The sequence below is a fragment of the Talpa occidentalis genome, unplaced genomic scaffold (assembly GCF_014898055.3).
Source record: "Talpa occidentalis isolate TD23 unplaced genomic scaffold, MPIMG_talOcc4v2.1 talOcc4.4, whole genome shotgun sequence".
Taxonomy (NCBI): domain Eukaryota; kingdom Metazoa; phylum Chordata; class Mammalia; order Eulipotyphla; family Talpidae; genus Talpa; species Talpa occidentalis.
The window spans coordinates 49,988,798-50,000,890 of record NW_023604295.1 but is presented as its reverse complement, the minus strand read 5'-3'; the positions used below and the strand labels follow the sequence as shown (position 1 = coordinate 50,000,890).

The window sequence follows — 12,093 nt, the reverse complement described above, 5'->3', positions numbered from 1 at the left end:
TAGGCCTATATGCTGAGACTTGTGAGTTCTCATAGAAAATCATCGAGCCTGGGAGTAGTCTTGGGCACCTGACACAGAGTATTTGTTGGTTAGTAACAAGGTGATTTCAGGATAAATTAATTTTCTTTCCACTAGTTAATAGGCATAATAGTAAACAATCTTGTAGCATAAAATCAGTTGACTGAATTGTAAAGGGAAACCAAGCAGAAGTGTCAGAAAGCAACTCCTGATTCCTGAGAGGGGGGAAATGATTCTTTAAAAAGACACAAGGGGGCCTCCCTGGTGGCAGGTTGAGCGCAGCCCTGTGAAGCTGTCCACAGCCTCTGCAGCTCCTGTTCGATTCCCGGCCAGCCAGGGAGAAACCCACATGGTGCTGCAGACCTCTCCTGTCTTGCCCGCTGCTCCCCTCAGCAGTGTACTTTGGTCCTTCTGCCTGTTCTGCTACCTGCTCTGTCTCTGGTGAATTCTCTCACCCTCCCACGCCTCTGGCCTATATCCCAGTGCTTGTATAAATAAATAAATCTTTAAAAAAAAAAGACACAAGATTTCCTTTTTTATGCAAAGCACTCTTGCCTTATGAATAAGTATATTCAGTTGGACTGTGCTTAACTGCAGCAAACTTCATACCGCTACAATGATTGAAAGAGATTTGTAATTGTTCTCATGTAATAAGAAGTCGGGAAAAGGTGTCCAGCAATGGTGTGATCACACAATAAGTTTCTCCTATCTTCCTATATACAATTTTTATCTTCATGGACAGAAGGTAGTTGCTGCACTGGCAGGGATAGTTGGTAGCCTCAGTCATCAGGAATACGGGAAGAAAAAGGGCAAACACCTCCCCAGTGGGATCTGTCTCTATCTAATTGGCCACCACTGTGTTACATGGACAACTCTAATTCCAAGGGGAACTGGAAATTCCAGTATTTTGCATTCTAGTCTTTATAATACTAGAAATGGTGGATGAGGGGTTAGAATGGATGATCAATGATCTACATCAGGTTATCTGTCACAATTTGTTGATGGAAAAGAGATAAAATGCAGTTGTACTTTCCCTAGGTTAAGAGCCCATGTGTGGCTGGCTTGATTGTAAGGTTGAGGTTAAAAGTCCAAAAGTCCATGGTAATTTTTGTGCACTCCTTGACCCTAATAAACATCCTGGCTTCTGAGTCCATCCATATATGTGATGAGAAACATGCTGGAGATAAACTCTTCTGAATGTGGAAATTATGTTATGGGATAGCAACAGTCTCATTTTTTCTTCAATTTTTCATGAAATGGCAATGAAAAGAAGAAATGAACTGCCTTGTCATATGAACAGATGATTCAAAATAACAAGGAACTCTCCTGCACTGCTGGTGGGAGTGCAAAACGGTCCAACCACTATGGAAAGCTGTGTGGAGATTCCTCAACCTACTGAAGATAGAGCTCCCATATGATCCAACAATTCCACTCCTATTTATCACACAGAAACATTAAGTCAAAGGGGCACCTGCACCCCTATGTTTATAGCAGCACTATTTACAATAGCTAAGCTATGGAAACAACCCAAATGCCCAAAAATAGATGACTGGATCAAGAAGATGTGGTACATATACGCAAAGGAATATTACTCAGCAATCAAAAAAGATAAACTCATGCAATTTGCAGCAACATGGATGGAGCTGGAAGGGATCATGCTCAGTGAAATCAGCCAGAAAGAAAAAGAAAAGTACCAGATGGTCTCACTCATAGCAGGAATTTAGAAAACCTAAACAAGGGGCCAGGAAAAAGACTAATTATAATAAAATCAAAATCAAAATCAACAAGCACCTATAAACCAGAGATACACTATGGAGGGGAGGGAAAGGAGAGAAGGGATTAGTGTCAAAATAAGGGGGGTGGGAATTGTATGAGGAATATAACCAAAAAAAAAATGCATGCATTGTGCAAAAATGAAAAATGACGTGAGAATTATATAAAATAAAATATAAAAATACATAAAAATTAAAAAATTAAAAACCCCAAAATACTAACTCTCATTTTTCTCTGCACCCCATCTTGCTTTTTACGCAGATGCTGTAGATGAAACCAAACCTAAGGAAAGTGCCCGGCAGGATGAGGGTGAAGGAGAAGATCGTGAGGCGGACCAAGAACATGCCTGAACTTTAAGAAATGGCTTTCCACGTCCCTCCCCTCCCCTCTCCTGAACCCTGTCCCCCCACCCTCTTCTCAACTCCACTCTGAAGTTTCCCTTCCTGTCCTGCTCACGTCTGTGAGTCTGTCCTCTCCCACCCGCTAGCCCTCTTTCTCTCTGTGTGGCAAACATTTAAAAAAAAAAAAAAAGCAGGAAAGATCCCAAGTCAAACAGTGTGGCTTAAACATTTTTGTTTCTTGGTGTTGTTATGGCGAGTTTTTGGTAATGATGATCCAATCATTTTGGGAAATTCTTGCACTGTATCCAAGTTTTTTGATCTGGTGCGTGTGGCCCTGTGGGAGTCCACTTTCCTCTCTATCTCTCTCTGTTCCAAGTGTGTGTGCAATGTTCCGTTCATCTGAGGAGTCCAAAATATCAAGTGAATTCAAAACCATTTTTCTTTTCCTCCTTTTCAATGTGATGGAATGAACAAAAAGGAAAAAAAATTCAAAAATCCAGTTTGTTTTAAAAATAAATAAATACATAAATACATAAATAAATAAAGCAAATGTGCCAATTAGCGTAACTTGCGGCTCTGAGGCTCCTTTTTCAATCTGAATATTAATAAATCATGAGAGTAATCAAACCCCAGTGGCTCTGTGTTTCTGTTCTACCTTCTCATGAGTTGATTTCACACACTGAGATTTTATAGTTCATCTTCTTTCTGAGTTCCCAGTCTGACACCAACAACCTTGATAAGCAAATGGTAAGTGAAGCTAAGACTCCAGTCAGGACCAGTGGCTTCCATCTTTAATGGCATTGTTGGGTGAAGTATTAACATTAGAAACAAAGTACACAGATCAGGTGCTTAAAAAAAACAACAACCAAATTTATCATGTCACAATTCTGGACTGTAAGTGAGAAATCAAGATGTTGATAAGGTTGATTTCTTTTTTTTTTTTTTTTTTTTTTTTTTTTAAAGAGGCATGTCTTTTTATTTATGTATTTATTTATTTGTTTGTTTGTTTGTTTGTTTATACATGCATTGGGTACAGTCAGAAGCGCGGGAGGGTGAGAGAATTCACCAGAGCCAGAGCGGGGAGCAGAGCAGGCAGAAGGACCGAAGTACACTGCTGAGGGGAGCAGCGGGCGACAGGAGAGGTCTGCGCGCCATGTGGGACCCTCCTCTGGTGGCCGGGGAGCAGCCGGGGATCGAACCGGCGCTGCAGAGGCCGCGGGCAGCTTCGCAACCCAGCGCTCAACCGCTGCGCCACCAGGGAGGCCCGATAAGGTTGATTTCTTCTGAGGGCTGTTGACAAAGAATCTATTCCATATCTCTCTCCTCAGCTCATAAATGGACATCTCCCTATGCCTCTTCACGTCACCTATGGGTGTCTCTGTGTCCTAATTTCTCCTTTGTGTAAGAAGACAGTCATATTGGTGAAGGGCCCATGCTAATGAGCTCACCTTAACTTTATTACCTCTGTCAAGACTCTAATAAGTTAACATTTGGAGGTACTGGGAATTAAAATTCAACATAGGGATTAGGGATGTAGGACACAATTCAACCCATAGCAGGCATTAAGCCTTGCTTTTTATTACAATAACCTCAGTGTTTGCAGGACTCAGGAAAAGTATAGCTTAGCCAATGAAAGGTTATTCTAGGTTTTTCTAAGTTAATGAAGCATGTATTACTCTTAGGGACCCCAGGTTTTTGTTTAGATATCTATTTTAACCCATATAGTGATCTGGTCAAGTATATCTTCCATAGTTTATTAATTTCTCTTGGACTGTTTCCTACATAAAATAACCACTGGATTTTCAACTAATTGTAATCATTCTGGTTGATGGTGATACTATATAAAGAAAAGGTGTACATTTAGCTCTTCTACTGTCAGTCCTTTTCAAATGTCCTTCCAGCACCTGTTTTCCAAGTACCCAGTATTAGAAAGTAAATAATACCCATCCAAGACCAAGAAATGCCCCTAAACCTTCCTTAATTTAATCCTGGTACAAGTTCCTAAAAGAAATACCCTTTCCTGGCAATAATTCCCTTCCCTTACCAGCATGCTCCCCTCAGCTTCCTTGTCTGCCTGTAGGATTTCCTAACAAGGAAGAGAAAATTGGGTCAAAGTCTTCAAAATTTGGAGATCACAGAAATAAGTGTTCTTGAGAGGTACAACCTACTCCATGGTAACTCCTCAGCTCTCTGAAGAGCAGGTACCTCATCAGGCTTTGAAGAAAACTGATGTCACGTTAAAGATGTGTCCTCACTGGGTCAAATAATCTTTTCTTGTTACTGACACTGGTGAAATTTTTATGGGGAGAAGTGACCACAAAGAAAAAATTCAGAAAGCATCAAAAATATATTAAAAGAATTTATGAGTTTTGATTTCGTTCTGAGTTGGAGTCATTTACACAGATATTGGAGCAAGTATTTCCATATCTCAATCTCATTCATGATTGGATTAGGGGCTCATGAGGGGTGCAGTGTTGGAAAAAGGCTGGAGCCATACAGGCATACCTTGCTTAAAGAATTTTGTTTTATCTGCAAGGTTTATGTTTTTTTTGTAGGATAGATGAATGCGCTGATTTATCTTCCATACCTATATCTCAGAGCAACATCCCTATAACTTAACACAGTTCAGTTTCTTCAAGGTATAATTCTAAACTCCATCGAATGCATAGTCATAATGAAAATAGCATATGAGCCTACATTAATATTCATTGTTTAGTGGTCCGTCTTGCTAGTTGTGTCACAGTTGGGATTTTGCTTATTATGACCATTTTTATTTAGTTTATAAAGTTTAGCTTCCTCGATAGAATTTTATTTACTTTTATTTTTTTTAAGATTTATTTATTTATTTATACAAGCACTGGGTACAGTCAGAAGCGCGGGAGGGTGAGAGAATTCATCAGAGCCAGAGCAGGGAACAGAACAGGCAGACTGATGAAGTACACTGCTGAGGGGAGCAACGGGCGCAGTAGGAGAGGTCTGTGCACCATGTGGTACCCTCGCCAGTGGCCTGGGATTGAACCGATGCTACAGAGGCTGTGGGCAGCTTCGCAGCCCAGTGCTCAACCGCTGTGCCACCAGGGAGGCCCTCAATAGAATTTTAAAGGTGGAAAGGTTATAACAGAGAGGCTTATAATGATCCTTAAAAACATGCCAAGGATAACAGCAGCCCTCACACTGAAACAAAACTCTGCGATTCAAATTTATGCACAACACACACAAATTCAAAGAGATACAGGAAATATATACCACTCAAGACAGAAACAGATTCTAAATTCTGTTCATAAAGCAACAAGATCTTTAGATTCAAAAACATCTACATGTGGATTACTTTTAGAAAAATTAAAAGTAGGTGAAGGGCAAGCAAATTTCTCAGCACTGACAGGTGATTCTTTCAAATGGTAAAAAGAACATATTCTGGTCTCTAAACCCATAAATAGCAAAGCCATGGCCTAGTCTGCATGAAGTAAGGCTTTTGAAGGAATCTAAATGGGTCTGTAATACTTATTTATGTTCAGTTATGACGTAATACAATTTGAGTTTGTTTGAAGATGAAGGGATTTCTAAAATAGAAATCAAAGAAGCAACCTGATTCCTTTTTCCTCATACAGCATTTAATTCATGAGCAAACCTACTGATGTGGATTCCAGAAAAAAATGAGAATAAAACTTGTGACTGCTGCTCTAATGAAACTCTCACTTTCCTTGGTCAGTTTGAGATGATCTGATGGTCTTTTCCAGTGGTCTCTTTCCATATTCAGCTTATGAGAGATCATGGAGGGATTACCAAATTCTATCTCAACTTTATAGGGAAAAAGCATTTAGCAGCTCTCAAAAGTGTATGTTCTCCATCAGCAGCCAGCTTTAAGATATCCAGTTCTGTGGTTGGTGTGGAAGCCTGAGCAAAAGGAAAATCAGATTAATGAATGATATCCATGGGGCATTACTGAGATCATCACAAATTCTATTAACTTTTTTACCCTTCCCATACACTGTCTGTTGTCATGGAAACACAGCTTCTACTAAGCTGCCTATGAAATTAATTTAATGATTGGTGACCCTTCTAGCTAAATGTTAGGTAATGAGCATTAGAAATGTGGACTTTCCTTCTTAAAGAAGAACTCACCTTACTTTCCTGCCTAGTGGATTAAAACTCCCGCCTGCCTATCACGTGGCAAGGTCAGCATCCATACGTACTACCTGATAGAATTGCAATTTTGTACTTTCTTCCTGAAGAGAAATTCAGTCATTAGTAATGAGGACAAGATGATAGCTGTGAGAATGGTGAGCCATTACTTGCTCTTGTAGAATACTATTAATGTGGCAAGGATTTTTTGAATGTACGTGTTTCCACAAATTGGTTACTTGATTTGTTTTTGCAGGTATGTATCACTATTGGTAATTACAGCATATTTAGTGTCCCAGATGGCATCTTACTCCTTACATTTTTTATGAAGCTAGATGCCTCTCTACAAAGAAGAATGTTACTGGTTGGCATCACATCATATATGACCAGTCAATAGAAACATGGAATTTTCACAAAAGTCTTAAAATCGTTGTATTGTTTAATTACTCAAATAATACTGTTTTATTGCAACAAGGTAGAAAGCATACATTAAAAATAACATAAAAATTATTGATGATTTATAACCCAGAATTAAACATTTTAACATTTGTAGATAGAGGTTTCTATGGTCTGTCTGATGATTGGTGTGCCTACTTATCTACCGATACACACATGTATACATGTATATGAGACAAAACTGGGTGCATGTTACACATTTTGTAAACTGCTATACAATCATGGACATTTTCACACAAATTGCCAAAGTAGAGACAGAAGACTTTAAACCTTGTGGTTCCTATTGCCACTTCCTATGGCCTTATTGAAGCCTGAAGACAAAAGGAAAAACATACAATTCTATATACAGCTTCTAAAATATTATTCCATATTTTCAGTCAACTAGGAAGGTTAGAAAAAGTTCTATATAGGGTCTCCCTCGTGGTGCAAGTGGTTGAGCGCTGGACTGTGAAGATGTCTGCAGCCTCTGCAGTGTGGGTTTGATCTGGGCTGGCAGGCGAGAATCCCACATGGTGCGGCAGACCTCTTTTGTCTCGCCTGCTGCTCCCCTCAGCAGTGTATTTCATCAGTCTGCCTGTTCTGTTCCCTTCTCTATCTCTGGTGAATCCTCTCACCCTCCAGCGCATCTGGTCTGTACCCCGGTTCTTGTATAAATAAATAAATCTTTAAAAAAAAAATAAAAGTTCTATAAACAAAACTGTGATTGCCTATCAATTTCTGCATGCCCAATCTGTTGGCATACCATTGTCAGCCCTCCCAAACCCACTGTTGGGGGAACATGGGCTGCATGGCCTTGCCAGCAGAGGATGAATGGAAAGGACTCAACCATTGCACAATAAAGCAGGGGCACAAAGCAAACAGCAGCCTGTCATTATCTGAAATTTTGATTGTGTGCTGATTATAGATATTTTGTATTAATTTTTGATTTTTAAATTATTGCATTAAATATTTATCTTAACTCTTAGACTATGAAAACTATGAGGGTTATCAGCGGGGGGACAGCACGGCGGAGAGAGGAAGTGGATAGGGTAGTGGCACCAGGGCTTTGGTGGTGGGTGAGCGAAGAGTGTGCACATGTCCAGGTGTGAAACTGTATTCCCAAAACTACAGTTATGTAAGTGGCAAATCAATAAAATTTGATTAAAAACATGATTTATCTTCATGACTCGATTTCTTACTGTGACTATAAATTTTTTGCTTGAGGCAAGTGTCTCACTGGCCTCCCCCTAATCTGTCCTTGTGAGTCCCAAAGGGAACACTCAAATCACTTTCTAGATGAACTTTCTCTGATGACTGTCAGGCTGCTGTGATGATATGCAGCTTTAGTGACCCCAGGGACTGTAAGGCTTGAGGGTGGGTTGGGCCATGAAGGTCTGGGAGTTCAATATCTATCCCAAACCAGCACATAGGATTACTTGAAAGTTAACAGGATTACTTTTAGAAAGTTTCATAATCTATTAGAGAAGGTGTGAACTATGTAACACCTAGATATAGATAACATTGGGTGGGTCAAAACTGGACCTGCTGAGATGAACTAAAGAATTCATGATGTACCTAAATATCCTGAAAATATAGCAAAAACCAAACAGGAATAATACCAGGCCCATCAAGCCAAACCATGCAATGCCTAGTGGGCTTCCAAACCTGACTGTGCATGTCGGGGAAGAGCACAGGTATGAGACTAGACGTGGCGGCACTTCAAAATTCATGCTCAAGATCAACAGGACTTATAAACGGAATTATTACTAAAACTGTCCCAGAAACTCAGTACTTATTGTCAACTCACCTTGGATGTAAATTTATATTTAAACTATAGGCAAGAAGATGGACATTCCATTTGTTCTTCAGAAGGGATCTCTTTTTTTCTCTAAGAAAAAAACATGGGAAGAAGAATTATGCTTCTAAAAAATTTCTTTTCTACCATGTTGCTTCTCTGGCCTCTGCTTTCTTCCCTCCAATCCCCATCCCTCCACCTGTACCAGCTTCTCCAGTTTCAAGAGTCAGCAAGGCTCTAACTGTCACCTCCACCCAGAGAACCTACAACAGACCCACCTTAGCACCCCAGTTCCTGGTAGTCCCTGCAGTGCACCCTCTCGGAACTTCTGAATCCCAGCACCTATGAATCTGTTTCCTTTTTCTGGCTTAACCACACTGGCTGCATTAACAACTCCTGCCAGACAGAAAATTGCTTATGCATAGACATTTGTTCCAATTGGTTTTCTACCTTAGTTACCTGTGTGGAAATAATAAGCAGATACAAAATAAATGCTCCATGAATACATGAGTGAATAAACGAATAAATGGACTTTGATTCTTTTGTTTTTAAAGACTTATTTATTTGCACAAGAGCTGGGATATAGGCCAGGGGCGCAGGAGGGTGAGAGGATTCACTGGAGACAGAGCGGGGAACAGAACAGGCAGATGGACTGAAAACACTACTGAGGGGAGCAGCGGGTGAGACAGGAGAGGTCTGCTGTGCCAGATGGGTATCTCCCTGGCAGGCTGGGACCGGCGCTGCAGAGGCTGCGGACAGCTTCACAGCACTATGCTCAAGCTCAACCTGCTGTACCACCCGGGAGGCCCTGGACTTTGATTCTTGATTGACAGTCTCTACTTTCTTTTCCTTTCCTTTGGATTTGCAAACTTCCCAAAGAACTGTCAAGTTTGTAACCCAGGACCCTTGTCTAAGAACTGAGAACTTAGCATTTTTACATTTCAAACCCAATGATAAACTAGGGGCAACATTACCATATGAATCTGATATGTTTGATTAAGTCGCTAAGTGGCTGAGCGATTCCAGTCATAATGACATCCAGTAGCCCCCGCTTGCCCCACTCCTGACATTGGCCCTTTGTTATTTCATTGTTACCTTTGCACTTGTTCTTTCTGCTTGGAATGTTCGCCTCCCCCAACACATACATCCAGGAGATGGCTTTTTCAGTTCTTTTTTAAATATTACTTTCTCATTGAACCCTTCCATGACCAGCTCACTCAAAGTTTCTATCAACCTTTCCTGTGAAAATACTGCAATTAGAGATCATTCTTATATCTCTATATAATTTACTCAATTGTTTTATTTACTTTTCTTCCATCATTGGGACACAGCCTTAACAAAGGAAAGAACTTCCTATTTTTTTTAAATTTATTTATTTATGCATACAAGAGCTGGGAGGGTAGGCCAGAGATGTGGTGGGTGAGAGGATTCATCAGAGACAGAGTGGGGAGCAGAACAGGCAGATGTACTGAAATACACTGCTGAAGGGAGCAGCAGGCAAGGCAGGAGAGGTCTACAGTGCCATGTGGGTCACCTCCCTGACTGGGAGATAGAACTCATCCTGCAGAAGCTGTGCACTCAGCTTCATAATGCTGTGTCTTAACCCCTTGAGCCACCAGGGAGGCCCCCTATGTTTTATTTCTGTCTCCAAGTGCTATTTTCAGAACTTTCAGTACTATATGTTAATATCCATTTTTTGCATAAACTTGATTGAATTATACCCAGTCAAGTACAACTTAAAAAATTCCTGATATACTAGTCTTGTACACTTACCCCATCGCAGGCACCCTCTATAGTAAGCCAGCATGACACTCTCACCAGCTTCTCCAGGTTCTTGATCCCTGGGCGTTTTCACTCTGTTTGCGACACTTGCATGGTTATCTAGTTGTTCAGTGCACATAACGTATCCTCGTGTTTTCCATATTGCACAGATATTTTCAAGACTTAACTCACAAACTGAAAATATGGAGAAATGATACCAGTATGTCTACAGAGGAGGAAAACATAATAATATACAACTAAAGTCAGAAGTGATATTCAGTGATGCAGTTGATACTTTTCCCAACTGCAAATCCCGAGTGAAAGCCATAAAGCACATTTTATGCTTTGTGTTGTAGGATATTGGATGTGAACTAATCTTGAAACCATAGGTGTTTCCCTCAGAAATCTAACCTTATTTTACACCAGAAGAGCATATGGTATGAAAGTAATTATACATCTTAATAAGCACAAATCCTTTCCTATTAGCAAACTATGTTGAGCAAATATTTTTAAATATTTACTCTGTGTATATTAATGTTGTTATATAGAGTGGGTGTCTAATGAAACAAAAATTAGTATAAATTTGTTGCCTAGAGTAGAAAACAGTGTGTATATACTCATACACACATTTATATATATGCATGGATCTCTATATATGTATGAATATGTGTGTATGGATGCACATATATATATTTATTGCATACGTGTGTACATATATACATGTATATAATAATATGGTAAGACATAAAAAAAGAAAACAAAAATAAAAATAAAAATAAGAACACTGTATCTTAATAGATACAATGCAAAATCAGTTGTCACTTTTATCTGTTCTTTGGAAAAGATCCAAAGGAATTAGGAGATGGGAAGAGCTCATTTGCCAGGGCATCACTTAAAATGGAGGCTGATTGGATGGTGTAGTGACATACACCTGAGTAGGTGCCATTCTGTGCCTCTGAGTCACATACAATGTTGTAAACAGATGTTACCTCAATAAAAGAAAATTAAGTTAAAAAAATAGAGATGATAAGCTGGCATCAAAGGCCTAGTGTGTAAAGGTGCTCTATTGTATTCCCAAAAAAGGAAAGTGTTTTTTTCCCCTCTACCATTTACTTATCTTTTCCCCAAATAGTCTTTGCAAGCCCTAAGTTGAATGTTGAATATTGTATAATATTATGTTCAAATCTCACTAGGTACTTTATTTAATTAATTAATTTATTTAGTGTAGAAGAACTGGGGTGTTGGACAGAAGTGCTCAGAGGTAAGAGGATTCACCAGAGACCAAATGGGGAGCAGAACAGGCAAATCTAATGAAATACATTGCTGTGGGGAGCAGCAGGCAAGACAGGAGAGGTTTACTGTGCCATATGTGGGTTAGCTCCCTGGAGAGGATATAACTCAGGCTAGTCTGCTGAGCTATATGTAAGTTAGCTCCCAGGCCAGGGATCAAAATCAGGCTGCAGAAGTGACAGTACTGAGATTCAACCCCTACGCCACCAGGGAGGCCCCTCTTACTAACTAGCTATTTTAAAGCCATTAGTAGGGTAGCTCAGACGGTCTCATCTTCCCTAGGTACACATGCTCAGTCTTTGTTTCCTAGCTATTTTTTAGGAGCTTAGAAGCAACTCCTGGCTCTACACATTATCAGTTATTTCACAGAAATGTGTTAAGCACTTACATTGCCTTGGACACAGGGGATAACACAAGAAATTAGACATGGGCTATATAATTAAGGGGTGCAAACACAAAACAAAAATAGATGGCTGTGATGGCTGCTGTAGAGGAATAAATATGTTGTGAGAACCAGGGAGAGGTGCACCTAGATTTTAAAGAGAATAAGGAAGGTTT

At 39.9% G+C, this 12,093-nt stretch overlaps 1 protein-coding gene across 1 annotated transcript in view; it reads left to right on the top strand.

The window, feature by feature from the left end:
* The window catches only part of GAP43 (growth associated protein 43), an 88,322-nt gene extending 85,564 nt beyond the window's left edge, over nucleotides 1-2,758 (top strand). Inside the window, exon 3 of the mRNA XM_037524580.2 lies at nucleotides 2,053-2,758. Coding sequence (XP_037380477.2) covers nucleotides 2,053-2,141 — 89 coding nt within the window. The 3' untranslated portion in view covers nucleotides 2,142-2,758. The remainder of the gene's footprint in view (nucleotides 1-2,052) is intronic.
* The last annotated feature ends 9,335 nt before the right edge of the window (nucleotides 2,759-12,093 follow it).